The sequence below is a fragment of the Drosophila elegans genome, unplaced genomic scaffold (assembly GCF_018152505.1).
Source record: "Drosophila elegans isolate 14027-0461.03 unplaced genomic scaffold, ASM1815250v1 contig_208, whole genome shotgun sequence".
Taxonomy (NCBI): Eukaryota; Metazoa; Arthropoda; class Insecta; order Diptera; family Drosophilidae; genus Drosophila; species Drosophila elegans.
The window spans coordinates 11,034,476-11,049,843 of NW_024545578.1; the positions used below are offsets into that span (position 1 = coordinate 11,034,476).

General features: G+C 39.7%; 1 protein-coding gene across 4 annotated transcripts in view; it reads right to left on the bottom strand.

Annotated features, from left to right (window-relative positions):
• LOC108146703 (RNA-binding protein Musashi homolog Rbp6) overlaps window positions 1–15,368 on the bottom strand; it is a 177,330-nt gene that overhangs the window by 107,194 nt on the left and 54,768 nt on the right. For all 4 annotated transcript variants that reach the window (XM_041708433.1, XM_041708434.1, XM_041708432.1 and 1 more), the window contains one exon: window positions 6,170–6,251. In XM_041708433.1, coding sequence (XP_041564367.1) covers window positions 6,170–6,251 — 82 coding nt within the window. The remainder of the gene's footprint in view (window positions 1–6,169; window positions 6,252–15,368) is intronic.

Here is a 15,368-nt window from a genome sequence, read left to right on the forward strand (position 1 = left end):
GTGCATGAAACTTTCACAAGTGGCTTCCTGCCTTGGCTCGCCTCGCACTTTATAAGCCTACGCAAGCCGGGCGGAGGGGTTGCTCTTTCGAGGGGGGTGAAATTGGGATGTCAAGGGAGGAGGGAAGGACAGGAGGGTAGGACTAAGTAGAGGCGCCGCCCACGCCCATTTTGCACGTTTTTATGCCTTTGTCTTTGTTTCGTTTCGTTTTGTGTCGTGTCGTTTTCCTGGGCACAAAAATGCATCCTTGAACACGCACACTTAACTGGGCCTGCGTGAGTGGCAACCTCTTGCCACCCCCCATTCCCACCCCCTCGGTCTACCCCTCTGCTGCACAAAGAAAAAATATTGGCTACTATGGTCAGATCAATTTTGATTTGAAAATGATCTTTTATATGAATGCATTTTTAATAAACATTCTGCTTTTCGAAAAACATTTTCAATTATTACTTTTGTCATTCAATTCGTTTCTATTGTTAGCTCAAGAGTAAGAAATTGTTGAATTTGATTTAATATTTATTATTTAATGTCGTAAAATAATGAATATGCTTAACTTAAGAATTGGATTACAAATTAATGATCTTAGACTTTAACAAAATTTTTAAACTAATTTGCTTTCGGAAGTAATTTAAAACTGAAGTCAATTTTAAATTTCACATTAGATATATAATTTATTTCAATATACTATTACTACTTTTCTCCGTATGCATATTTCTTGTCCTGTTTTCCTTTCTAGCTCGCTGAGGCTACTCAAGCCTGGCATGGAGACATTTAAGACGACTATGTCGCCACCCCGTCAACGATGTCGAGTCCACCTCGAGTTGTGTGTGTGCGTGCCCTTGCGTTGATGTAAGCCCCCCAACCTCTTTAGCCTCCGACCTCGCCCCCTTTAGCTATCTATGCGTGGGTCTTGGGTAATTTTATTAATCCAGAAACAAGAACAAGGCGCTGGCGAAGAACCCCGAAAAGGGGTTTTTCCCCAACATTTCGGCTAAATATTTAAATGGCCTGGCCATTATGAAAATTTATCGATTTAGTGACAGTTTAAGGACACACATTATGGCCGGCCATTTGTTATGTTTTTATGGTTTCGTCGTATGCCTGCTGCTAATGTCAATTTTTGAGTGTCGTTGCCACATTAAATTCTGCGGCAGCTGGCTAACAAAAAGTCTCGAGTCGGTGCAAAAAGGTGACTTTATTTTATAATTCATTTTATTATTATTATGTAAGAGTGCGGTGCGGTGCGCAAAGCAATTACAAGGGAGTGAGTGATTAGGGGAGTCTGTGGGGATCATAAAAATATTCCCTCCTTTATTCTCCACATTTCTTTTATTTCGGGACGCTGAGTTTTTCTTTTCATACAAATACAAACATAAAATGCGCATAAAAATGCGCGGGCGGAGAAAGCGCATGAAATAATCAACAGTAACAATGGCGGGGAAAAGTGAAAAAGTGTGGATGGCGTTGCTGCCACACGAGTTGACAACATCCGAGTGTATGTGCACTGGAAATAAAGGGTTCTTTTGGACACAATAATTGGAAGAACCTTTTTTGCAGGCTTTTTTCGCAGCTTTTGGTAACATATATATTTTCTATTATACATATGTTTGCTTAAGACATTGTAAAAATAAATAAATAAGTTATATAAAGTAGGTCCTTAGAAGACGTATTCAACGTCAAAAATTGCAGGTCAAGATCTACAAAATTCTTAAATGGTTTTTTTAGAAGACAACTAATTCCAAACTAAAAACTTTCCATAACCTCCAAGTTTTGAATGAATAATAAAAAGGTTATTTTCTTTGGAATTAGTTATGTTTTTTTTATATATACAAAGTGTTATCAGCATTTTTTGCCGTGTGTGTGTGTGAGTGACATCTCAACCAGCTTGGCCGATGACTGGGATATCCTAATGGTCTTTTGCCTCCTGTAACTGACTGATGTTTGGCACACACACTTCCACACACTCACACTCGCCCAGCGACGCCATAATTAATGATGAAAAATTGCTACCCACACACACACACACATCCGCATATACACTTGGACACTCAACATATGCAACAGAAGTACAAAAACGTGGTGGGGTGAGAAAATATAAAGCCATTTGGTTTTGTACGCTGGAAATTAACATGAAAAGGGCAAAGCGCAGCTGCCATTCGCGTTTGGCCGAATATGTGAGATCGGTCCAAAATGCCTCTGAAAATCCCACTCCAGAGTGGTCAACGCCAGATGGTCGCCGGGAAACAAGAAAAAAGGCCCGGAAAAAACCCCACCAAAACACATAAAGTGGCCCACTAAAGCTGCGAGCTTGGCAAAGTGATTAAATTGAGTTAATTATGTCCACCGGGAGAGTGTGTTAGAGCAAGACAAATACCAGTTTGAAGTTGTACATAAATTATTACAAGGATATTAAATGCGGCGCTCAAAACAGGGAGGATTATCCAAGTATTAAGTGCATATTATCAAAGGCCGTTAAATGCCAGAAATAAAACATTTGGCCTGTGTGAAATTGCTTTAATCAACCCTTAATCTTCATTACAAAAAACCACTTTGTCTTTGTTAAATCTTTCCAAAGTTGTTTCTGTTTTCGGTTTCGTTTTCATTTTTATTTGTTACCCTAAAATATTTCTCATTTAAAAAGCATTTGGCAAACGGGGCGTGAGTTGCCATTTCGATTGAGTTATGTCGCGAAAATTTGCCTTACGAAATCGAACTTCTATCAAAGTTTATCAAAGCCAAAACATTTAATGGTTGTGCGAAATGTTTCCACCATTTTTTTTTGCTTATCACTTTGGACCAGCAAGCTTTTTATTCGCATACTTTTTTTTACGAGTAGTATGGTGGGCCGGCTCTTATCTAAAAACCCGTTAAATTTATTATGCAACATTGCGCGCGGGTGGAAAATGCGATTTCTCATTCGATACAGATTCAGGTAAACATTCGCCGTGTGTGTCCGGCAAATAAATAAAAGCGAAAATTTTCTGCTGGCGCGTGTAGCGCGAAATAAAAACCGAAAAAAACATTAACAAGCGGCGGCGAAAAAAAAATGTAACTTAATTGCCAAACACACATATACGCACACAAAAGGGTGTTGTACTGTGTTGTTGCTGTGGTTGTGTTTTCCGCGGGCGTTTTTTCCGGGGGAAGGGGGTCGGAAAATGGGGCGGACCTTTCTGCTCTTGGCGTGCGTGCGCCGTGCGATATAATTTATGTTTCAATAACTTTCGAAACTCATTGAAAAGTCGCTTATGTTTGCTTCAATGGCAGCAGCAGCAGCAGCAACAACGCGCCCAAGAAGAATGCTAAAAGTACAACAATAAATTGTTTGGATTTACTTATGCGAAGGGGGAGGTGGGTGGGTGTCGAGCTTTCCTTAGCCGACACTGCCGTTTCCCATTTTACTCAATTTTTTATTGTTGCTGCACTTGAGCGACCCCGCTTTGTCTTTTCACCCGCAAGAAAATTCCCGCTCAACTTGCAAAAGTTTTTCGCTATTTTCCCTCTCATTCTGTTTCTGTGAATGTGTTTTGTTTGCCATTTGCTTTCATTTTGTTTTCCCCGGCAATGGCCTTTTTTTTGGATTTTTTCTCCTTCTGCCACTGTTGTTCATTTTGTGCTCTTAAAATTTATTTGCAAGTTTTCTAATTTGTACTTCACTCCATTTTATTGTAATATACAATCTCATTTGAAGTGAGATATCTCAGGGCATCTATCTAACGCAGAAAGCACAAGGACAAAAGGAAAAGGGATAATACAGAGAACGAAATTATTTTGATTCAATAAACCCTTTACAAAAGGACATGAGCTGCTAAATTTCAAAAAATATAAAAAGACAATTTTAGGTCGATAAGCAATACAAAATACATATTTTAAAAAGTTTTTTCATTACTTTATACTAACTTTAAAGCTTCTGCAAATGTCTTTAAATTATGTCTTCTCTTAATTTCATTATTTTACATAATAAGCCCGATTTATGTTTGGTTGCCTATCAATAAACTGATTTTTGAACATTTAGTTCTAATGCTCTATATCGAAATGAAATTTGTTAATTAAAATCCTTGTGTAACTATAATTGTGAATATTCAACCGGTTACATTATTTTCGCGTCCTGTAACGAGTTAGCGGAGGTGGCCTATAAGTATGCAATGCCTGCTGGTGGCTGATCCTAGCGGTGTATCCTTGTTTCCTGTTTCGGGACTGGGGCGCATATTTATTAACCACACTGTTGATTCTCGCTGCGGCAACTTTGCGTGCAGCTTGTTGCTTCTCTCTTCCCCCTTTTCATCCTCTTTAGCCTGCCCTGTCTTCCGGTTTTGAATTTTGTTGTCGCACCTTCTCAGGAATTCTGTTTACATTTATTACTTTGCGCAAGTTTAAGTGAAAAATTTCCATAAACATTCTTTTAAGCGACATAAAGTTTTTATTAAATTTTGCTAGAAATCCCTGACACGATGATATCAGGCAACAACGGCAACGGCAACAGCAACGGCAACAAATAGAGCTGCGGAATTTACAACTACCAGAGGGTAGAACACCTGCCACCCCGAGCTGCCGCCTTTCAAGATACTTTTCCGAGGGTTCGGGTTCGGTGGCGGTTGTACGGTGTGTTGGGGCGAAGGCGAAGTGCCAACTGTTTTACTGTTGGCAGTACGAGATACTGCTCCAGCTTCAGCTGCACGCAGTTCATAAAAATTTTGCCAGCCAACATGACATGCACAAAGGCGAAAGGACACACGGCTCCTGATCCTGCGAGTGGAGATGGGAGTGGGCGGGAGTCGAGAGCAAGGGTCGAAAGAGAAATGCAGGAAGGTGGCATAAACTTTCGTCGCTTGTTAACCTGAAAGCTTCGCCGCCACTCCACTGACATTAGATGAAATTCAATTAAAACCAAGATATATTTCGTTGGACAAATTCCAGCAGGAGTTGTTTAAACCGGGTGAAAAGAATTCCTAAAAAAAAGTGACATTCGCGCATTGTGTATACGCCCCATAAAACACTTAATTAGAGAGAAAAGAAAACGGCACATAAACACTTTCTATTTGGTCGCTCTTTAACTTAATATGTAGACAATTTAAGTGAGTTCTTTTAAATACAAGTCAACTGGTTAATTTTTAATTTAATTTTGATAAAGAAACCAAATTCTGAAAAATATTGTATCGTAATAAATATCGAAATTGGATAATTGAGTTGAATAAGTCAGCTGAATGCATAAACTTCCGGGTTGAACAGTTTTAAATTCTATTTGGTGTATATTGAAATTGACTCGTTTAAATTCGATCTCATTATTCATACTGTCCGCAAAAAACAGCTAATTTACGTTAAGCATTTTTAAATAAGGTCAAAGTGCAGGGTTGGCTGTTTGAGTTCTGGATGTGGGGGCTCTGGGGGTATCGGCCACGTTCAGCCAACTGAAAGTTGATCAAAACCGCAACAAATGACAAACGTTACGGGGAAAATACACAACACAGAAATACACACACACATGTCCAGCGGAAAAGGGGAAAAACGGAGTAATAGGTAGAGGAGTAACGCAGAGGAAAAAAAATAAAATCAATGAAAATGAAAACCAATTAGCGGTTAACCAAACTGTTCAAATTTGGAAATGGATGCAGCCGTGCATGGCCATAAACAACAACGGCAGCAAAGATGGCCCAAACGGAGGTAGACGGCAGATGAGTGATAGAGAGGTCAATAGCAGCCAGGCTGAAAGGTAAAAGGTTGCCAGGGTAACAAATTTATTACACGAAAATAGGAAATAATTAAAATCAGTTCGAACGCGGATACAATTTCGATCGGAATGAGGAAGAACTTTTTGATTGATAAACCAAAGGCTATAGTGGACATAGTTAAATAAAACTAGAAAGACACAGAAAACCAAACAGAAACATAAATATTTATATGTATAAAATAAACCGAAACAACGATTTAATAGGAATTCCGCTTTAAAATGTTATATAACATATTTATTTGATTAAGGGGAATTTTTTTATATTGCTGATATTACTAATTTCGCAAATAGTAGAAAAAGTCCTTGCCTCCGTTAAACCTTTCAATAAATAAGCTTCCCCAAAAAATTTTGTTTTTGCCCATAGACTATTAAGAAATCTTGTAAATACGCCCTGAATTCCATCTCTTTCTGCCTACAACCCCTTTTTAATGTACCACTCACCTGGATCTGCGCGTCGTGGGATCCTTCATGACCATAGCCTCTGAGATATCACCATAACGTCCAAAGTAATCGCGTAAGCTCTCTGAAAGAAAGATAAACAAATGCAGTGAATAATCAATCAAAGCAGGTTTATGAAATGTCCTGGGGTTACACGCAAGTATCGCCATCAAAATCACGACGCCAAAGTTACTAATTTTGTTACGCGCTTAATAAAAATGCAAAAAAAAAAAATAAAAGTCGGAAAACCGAATTTCGCGTGGTGCCCAAGTAAACAAACTGGTTGGGGGCCCAAAACTTCTTCTTCCTGCTGGCAGAGGGTCTCCCCAAAACACCCCGTTTCCACACCCTTTGCATACGCAACTGGACATTATTCACATGCATACTCGCATAATACACAAACAAAAATATTCACTTACATCTTTAAGACACAAAACATTTTGGTAATTTTTCGTTTGACAAAACTTCTAACTAAGCAGAGTGGTCGGAAACTCGTTTCAGAAAATTATAGTTTTTTATAGTTATTTTATTAACTTACTTAATTATTCCACAATGTTCACATATAAATAATAGCGGGTTTCTCACTGATTTAAAATCAAATTGACCTTTAAATAGAATATTCATTTAAAATACCTTATTTTTAACTCCTCAGAAATCATCTATCTTCTCTGCTTAGGTTTTAAAAATGTTTAAATTGTTTATTTCTTATGTATTAAATTTATGTTTTGTAGTATTTCTCCACCTGTAAACACACACAAAGCATACAGACCACTTCAGACTCGCTGCTTTGGTTGCCAGCGGCAGCTGTTGTCTGCGGTTTTGCGAGCTAATCTGACTCTGACTCCGGCCGGAGGACGCGGATGCGGATGCGAATGGCGGATAGCGGATGGAGGCTAAGGGCACAGGACTCTCCCCGGTTGGAAGCACTTCAGCGGCACGTACGCACACAAACGCAGCACTGAAGTTATTTCAACAAAATTGCCAGACAAAGAGGGAAAGGGGGCCACAGGACAGATACCAAGGCTCGTTGGCTGCGATTTAATGCAGCAAAAACAAGTAAAATAAAACCGATAAAGTCATCTCTGGCCCGTTGGCTGCTGGCGGAAGAACCCTAATCCAGTCGAGTGTCGACGCTGGCGTCATAAATTCAAAGTACAATAAAAATTCAATAAAACAAACGATTTTGCCGTTCGCGCCGCGTGGCCAAGACGCTCCGGCCATAAATGTGGTGCGAGAAATCGCACTAGGGAACCAGCACCACCACCGCACCACTACCGCTACCCCATTCCCTTTCCAGAAATCGCAGCACCACAAGCACACACGCACCAAAAAAACAGAGCTAGAGCAACTAGTTGCTCCTTGTGTCGATGCAAAAAGCCACACTTAAACAAAATATTTAAAGCAGTTATTCTTCAATAAAAAAAAAACCAACAAAATTAATTATTAAAGCTAAAACAGAAAAATTATACCGCTAAGAAAGATTTTAGACCAGGCTGACCCTCATCAAAGTTCACTTCTATCAAAGAAATATATTTTACACTTTTAAAGTTATTTAGACTAATCAACTTTTTTTATAAGTGCAAAGAATGTGTGAGGGCGGAAGAAAGGGTTTGAAAAGGGAGGGGTAAATGCGGTGGAAAATGGGTGGTTTGGGTGCGGATGGTTCCGAACAGACGGCAGACAGTCAAGTGGGGGCAATGCAACGCAAAACGCGAAACGCGTCGCGTGATTTACATAAGTATGCACAATAATTATGAACAATAAAAAACAATTTGTTTGCTTATGACAGTTTTGGAACCATAAATAACAACAGCAACTGGCGCAGCGGTTCGAGTGGCATGTGGATGCGGAAAATTGGAAATGGGGAATGGGGAAGCAGGGGCGAGCGTGTGTGCTTGTGTGAGTGTGCGTGTGTGGCATGCAAATTGATGGGGCAGCGAAAGGGTTGCGTTCCATTTCGTTACGTTCATTGCGTATGTGTATGTGTCGCAGCAAAGTATGCTACACTTTAAGTTTTAATGGCCAATTGCCCCGCTATGACTATGTGTGTGTATGTGTAATAGGGAAGCGGTAGGGTGACTCTATTCTATGGCATGACTTGGCCATTAGTTGAAGTTGAGGTGTAAATAAACCAGTTGGATTCACCCATGCCCCATGGCTGTGATCGAGTGGGTCACGAGAAAAGAGAATTCGCAGGTCATTTGTTACGGTCGGTCATGAAGTTATAAACCCATTTGTTAGGGTTTCGGCATTTTAAATATCAATATAATTTAAATTTACCCTACGTCAATATTGCAAAAACCCATCTGGTCATTAATAAAGACAAAAGCTCTAAAAACTAACTTTAAGTCAATGTAATTTAAAAATAATTTATTCAGGCACTCAATAAGCTGATAAATATAATAAAGTACCCAAACTGTAAGACATTTATTAGTGTTTTCAAATCCATTAATGTCCTGTCTTTAACAAAATTTTGACGTCATGATCATCGATATATTTTCAAAAATGTTTAAAGTAATTTGGTATAATATTGATATTATTGAGTTTCAGTTCTTAAAAAATTATTTCATTAAAATTTCATTAAAAGTTCTTGCCCCAACTACCACCTGTAAACTGCAATCTGGTTAAGAGTTCCGATTTATTTATGATTTACATCCCGTACTCATCTCCAAAACCAGACTTCCTTTGAAATTCCAAAATGAAGTCATCATCAACGTGTCAATCAGTGTGTGATGTCTCACTTTTGGCGCAAACAATATTTCAGACACGGAGCATACCTTTCCACCCAATTAACCCCTTTGCCATTTCTCACAGTGCACCAGCCCCCTCCAAGTTTTTTAAGCCCCCCGCCCCCTCTACTGTCGTCCAATGCGACGTTCAGTTTTGAGTGACAGCTGCAAAGTTTGTTTTGCATTTCATATTTGCGAGCTCGTCTACAGTCCCCGCAAATCCCCCTTTTACCCCACTTTTTGGAGGGCTCAGTGCCAACTGTCACTTGACCGGGCAAAGCCCGCCCCTGCCACGCCCCCGACCCAAAGCCAACATGGCCAATAGAAAAGCTGGCAAACAAAATAAATGTGTAAATGTGAAGAAGCAAAAAACAGGCAGCGGAAAAAAAAGGAAATGGTCAACAAATTAAAACGCGGCAAAATAAAAATAAAATTAAAATTTATTTGCTACCCAGCGGCTGGGAAAAAATAAAAATAAAATAAAATACACATAACAAAAACGGAGGGACGATGGAAGGAAGGACAAAAGGAGCAGCGACAAGAGCGAAATATATTGTAACGGGCCAAAAGCCAAACTTGGATTTAATTAAAATGTTTACCACAGTCATTTCATTTTCATAGCCAGCAAACATAAATTTTGAAGAGGAAAGCGTGTGCGAGTGAGAGGGCCAGGACCGCAGAGCGAAACAGCTGCAAGAAAATGCCAAAAACATTAAAGTTACCGCACCATACTAACGGAAAAGTGGAAATTTTGATTGTTGCATTTTTGGTTTGGTTAGGGGCCAAGAACAATAAGCGATAAACAAAATAGGTTCAATCTGGAGAAGAAAATGGATTTGCAGGTAATTAGTTCAAGCTGGCACACAAACAAAACACACACACACCTACACACACACACACACACACACACACACCGAATCCAAGAGCAAATTTATCCCGAATCCATTTAGTGGGATTATTTATAAGAAAACTCAGACTTCCACCCAAGGCAATCCGTTTTGCGGTTGCAGGCATATTAACCCCTTAACGTCCTGGCAGGCCTTAACCCCTCCGCGCCCCACCACCCCTCCGAAGGTCCCCAATAGGCCACCGCACATGTTGTCAAAAGCACAATGCTGAAACCATAAATTTATGTGCTTTCTATTGTTTTTGCCAAAGAAAGCGGAAGTTGTGTGCTCTCTGCGGTGGGCTGACGGAGTGCTGGAGGGGCAGGTCGGGCTGGAAAATGTGGAAAAACTACACAGCAGCAAAACACAGCTTCAAAAATCAGAATGAGTGAAAAAGGTGTGCGCAAAGGGATTTCAATCAATTGTGAGGCGAACTGAGGCAACTGGCAGCCAGAGCAGCAAAAACTAAAGCTCAGCCTCTGTTCCGTTTGGTTTAGCTCTGCCCTGACCTACACTGAGAGAAAATTATGAAGAAATATAAAATATGTTTGTAGACTAGACCAACAATATTTTATGTATTCAACAGATGAAAACCGCACCAATTTATTGGCCACTTTTCTTATTATTTGAATTGAAAGCTTGTTTCATTTTCCGTGATTTTTGGTTTTAGCTGAAGCAAAGTAACTTGAACCCCAAAGTTATAAACTATTTCTTAATTTCAAAATAAATCAGGACTTGAAAACAGCAGTTTTGCCTCAGCGTATCGTTTTGTTGGAAAACGCAAATTGCTATTTTGTCTGAACAGCAAACGAGATGGCAATTCACTGGAAGAAAGAGATACACAGAACGGGGCAGAAAGAGACCGGGCTAAAGACAAAGAGGGAGATGGGTAGTTGGACCAGTAGAGCCTGTTGTAACACATCCCGGTCGTAGCATCATTTTTCATGCGCTCCAACAACTTTTGACAAAGGTCGGTCAAGCAAGTCTTAAAAACTTTGCGACAAGACAACGCACGTTCCGTTCTAGGCCCAGATCCCCCTTGACCCCCGGGAATCTCCGCAGTGCGAGGCCTGCCTTTCGCTTAGTGAATTACGCCGGCTTTAAGGGGTTAAGGTTCAGCCCCCGAGGGCCACGGGTAACAGTTGTCGCTGTTTGCTCTCCGCCCTAAGCCGTAAATAATAATATTTGGACAAGTTGCCAGGGCGACAAAACGAACGGGCGATGCTCTTAGAAATTTAAAAACAAACTTCAGATAAAAACATAATATCATGACCGGCTTTTGAAAGCCATAAATCTCTAATCTCATACACTATAGACAAAGTAAATGTTTTAAAGAACTATTAAATTAAGAAAGCAATTTTCTACGATACTTTCAGACCTTTATTTTCGATTAAAGCCTCTTTAAACCATAATTTAAAAAAATTATTACCTTCCCATTTTTAAAACCCCTCCTTGCAGATATGGTCAGAAAATAAGATCAACTTCTATCTCTTGAAATAATCATATCCTTTTTTACAACAATTTTCGTAAAATAAAACAATACTTGAAACACTTCCTAACTTTGAATTTTAAATTAAAGTTTTTCAAACAATTGCACCAAGATAAGACCTACTTTGATCTCTTCACCTCATCTGGGCCCGTATAAGGAGCAACTGTTTTAATTATGATATGCTTAGAGGACTTTCAAGCCCCTTTGAAACTTTCGCGGTAAACATCTTCATGCAAATGAAACTAAGCTCTCTGATTTGGGATAGATAAATATATGGCAAAAACTTTACCATACCCACCACACGCACAAGCACACGCCCTTGTGGAAAATCCTTTTTGCCACGCAAAATTCTTTAACCCTACTCAATAGCTCAAGAATGGAAAACTTGTTTACAAGCGTCAACATTTTCACCTGATCTACGGAAAATGTTTGCCTAAGTTGGTGCGATTTATGGCAATGGCAAGTCATAGACTTATGGATTGCTATAACTTGCAAATGGCACTTACCATAATTGCATTGGATATTGGAGATTTTCTTAGGGGGCGGGGGGACTGAGCATGGACTGAGTCGGCAACTTTGAATAATTTATGTGAGCTGCGTTCAAAGTTGAGACGCACAAATTAAAATCAACGCACCAAATGATTGATGAATGGCCGGGGTACGAGTGTTCCGTATCTGGACTCGCCTTTGTTCGGGTCAAGTCATTTAAATACGGACAATGGGTCACCAACACAAGGTGAACTCCAAACTAAACAGAATGTCAAAAATCAAAGTCGATGGAAAACTTGATGGAAAACAAAGGCCAGAAAGTAGGCAAGTTGAAGAAGCGCTGGTCAAACAAAAGGCGGTGAAAACTTTCCACGCACACAAAGCCAAAACTTTCGGACCAGAAAGGAAAGTGAACTGGCGCGTGGTGTGGGTGTTCTTATCTCTGGAAGACACGGAACCCAGGGCGGCATCAAAAGCATCAAAAGCATGGTAATGTCCAGCCCTGGCCGCAATACGCCCACCACGTAAACAACGGCGCAAAAAAGGGGGCCAGGAGCGACAAAGACCCAGACAAGAGCCGAGAAGTCAAGCACAAAAAAGGGTCAAGATGGTCGAAAGGGGGACCACCGCCTCCATCTCCTCCTTCTCCTCCTCCTGCTGCCCCCCGTCCACTCAGGATATGCGACAACGACGAGGACAACGAGGACGACTGTGAACGCATACGAATCAATTGATTTGGGAAAGTGCGGCGGCAGGACGAGCCAAGCCAAGCCAAGGCAAGCCAAGCCAAGCAATCCCAGGATGAAAGGTCTCGGTCTCGGTCTCCCTACCAACGAATGCAAAGTCTCAGCTCGTTTCCTATTCCGTCTCTGCGCTCTGAGTTTTTTGTTGCCAATGCAGCCAAGTGGAATAAATTTCCAGCAGTCAAGGTAAATCGTCGTGGAAATCACTGAAAGCAAATTAAAAAGTAACAGCCAGGAGAAGGGGCAACAGGATGACCAAAGTCAGGTGAAGTATGTAGATAGATATGCCACCACTCACTCGGACACTGGGAAAAATAACCTCATTGTTATAGTGACATTTATAAAAACATTAGACAGTTAATCTCCTCCTTAACCCTGATTTAGTTCTTTTAAATGGAAAGTTAGGAGAAACAAGTAAATATGTTTACTGACATGTTAACTTATTTTCTAAATTTATGTTTATTGGCCTTATAGTCCTTTGTACACTCGTCTGCGTATTTCTTGACTAAAATAAACTGAAAATAAGTTATTTTATTGTTATTGTTAATCGCTGCAAAGAAATGTAGATACATATATGAAAAGATATGTTCCTAAGTATGCAAATAATATATATTTTTTTTAAATTTCAAAGAAAAGCTTTTTGAATAATGGTTAAAAAAAATAAGATTATTATTATACTAGAAGCTTTTAAATAATTTTTGCCAGTGCTCAATGGTATATTTTCTATATAGAGAGAGAGAGTCAATAAGGAAGATGGGGATGGAGGAACAAAAGGGTCAAGCTTTCGACGCAATAAACCAAAATGCGACTATCGGGCCAAAAGGAGGCGGTGCCCGGAAAGATGGGGGAGCTCTAAAGGATTTCCTTATAAATTATTGTGAATTTATGCGAATCACTTCCAGTTGGATTGCCGCCGCGATGGCGATGACGCAGCCCCCCTTCTCCCTTCTCGAGGGAAGCAGGAAAGCCGCCGAGGATTTTAACTTTATAATTGAATCCATTACTTAAGAACGTGCGTCCAAGATTTCGACGTATTAAAGTGTTGGCAGCCCCCCTTTCTGCGCGATGAAACCCCATCCGTCCAAGGAAATCTTTACCGCTGATTGCCGAGAGTAAGGCAAGTTAAGTTCTTGGTTTGTTGGCTACACAAAAACCCCGAAATAAGTTTTAATTACGGGCATATGATGGTGGCCGATAATAATAATAATAATAATAACGGCGAGCGAGCGCACGAAACGAAAAGAAACGAAACCTAACCATACCAAACGAAACGTTCGAAAAACTTTTGGCGTCCCGGCAACGGAGACGGACTGAAAAATTCTATTATAATTAATAGCAGAAAATTATGAAATTAATGCAAAACAACGAAAACAACAAAAACGGAAAAAAACGCACAGCAGCTCAGCCAGAACAGCAGCCCGAAATTGGATTCATTAAAAATTGAAGTGGGTTTTCGTGGCAGCTCGAGCTTATCCCAAAAACTTGGAATGCAGCGCAAGGGGTTGGGTTGCAAAAGGGGTAGAGGGTCGTCCTCAAGGAGTCCCGGCAATAATTGAATCTCTCAGGTCGCTCTGGGCCGCAGTCGGCATAGATTTCGCCAATCACATTTCAGCTGTTAAAATGTTGATGAGGGACAGATTAGAGGTTACAAATTTGACATTCCACCAAGCGGATAATCAAGAAGTGGACTCGACCGAAAGGCAATTGGTGATAATAGAGTTGGTAGTTTGGCAGAGACATTTTATTTATTTATTTATTTATTCATTCCACCAATGGGTTAAATTCTTACAATTCCACAAGTAATATTGTTAAATTGTGCATGGAATTAAATCGTTTTATCAGAAAATAATGTTTCAGAATGTTTCCCACATAATTTGCCATGATAATTACAGTATAAATCGAAAGACCCAGTTAAGTTAAATAGTACAGATACAATATTAATATTGATTTCAATTTACCACAGAAAATAAAAGAAAACTGTTAAATATTAAAGCATATGGCTTCTAAGGATTTACATATATGAAATCAACCACTAACAATTAACTTGCTACCTGAAAAAACTTGTAAAGCGATCATTTCCTCAAACAAGTTTTTTGTTACGTTGTACAATGAAATATTTTTTTTCTATCTAAATAAGAAAGTATAAGCATATCGAATTGTAGTTATTATAAAGCAAATATTTTAAGCATCAATTATATATCAAATTAATTGCAAATTAATGTTAATTTGACGTTTAATATGCCATGGACTAACATTTATGAATTGATATTTGAAGTTTAATTAAATTAGCAGAAATTGAAGCATTGATAGGAAACACCATTTGTATGCTCTTTAATATTTTAATCAGAATGATAGTTTCTGAACCGGAATAAGGTAATTGATTTTTCAACACGAGAGATGTGTGCATTATGAGTTTTGTGAGAGCTCTTTAAAGCTGTGAAGCTGAGTCTATTTCATAACGTGTATCTCGTATCCTCGCAACCACTTTACTCTTCATTTTCCGACTGGATTTTCCCTTGCTGATTTTATTTTTTGTTGTTACACGCAATTTTTCATACTAATTACCAAGCAATTTAGTTTTGTATTTACACTCGCTGGCTGCTTGCCCAGTTGATTGGCATTGGCAGCGGCAGGTGGCCGCCTCATTAGTGGCTTAACTTGCTATACAAAATGTGTGGCACTTATGGCAAACAGAACTCAACCGAGCACAGAAGTGGTGGCAACATGAAACATGAAAAAGCAGCAGCATCAAATTGACACTTAACCGGAGAGGCAGAGGCGGGCGGAAAACGGAAAACGGGAAGGCAACAATAAGCAGCCACACGTTGACCAGCCAAGTGGGTGGGGAGCTGGCGATGCGGGATG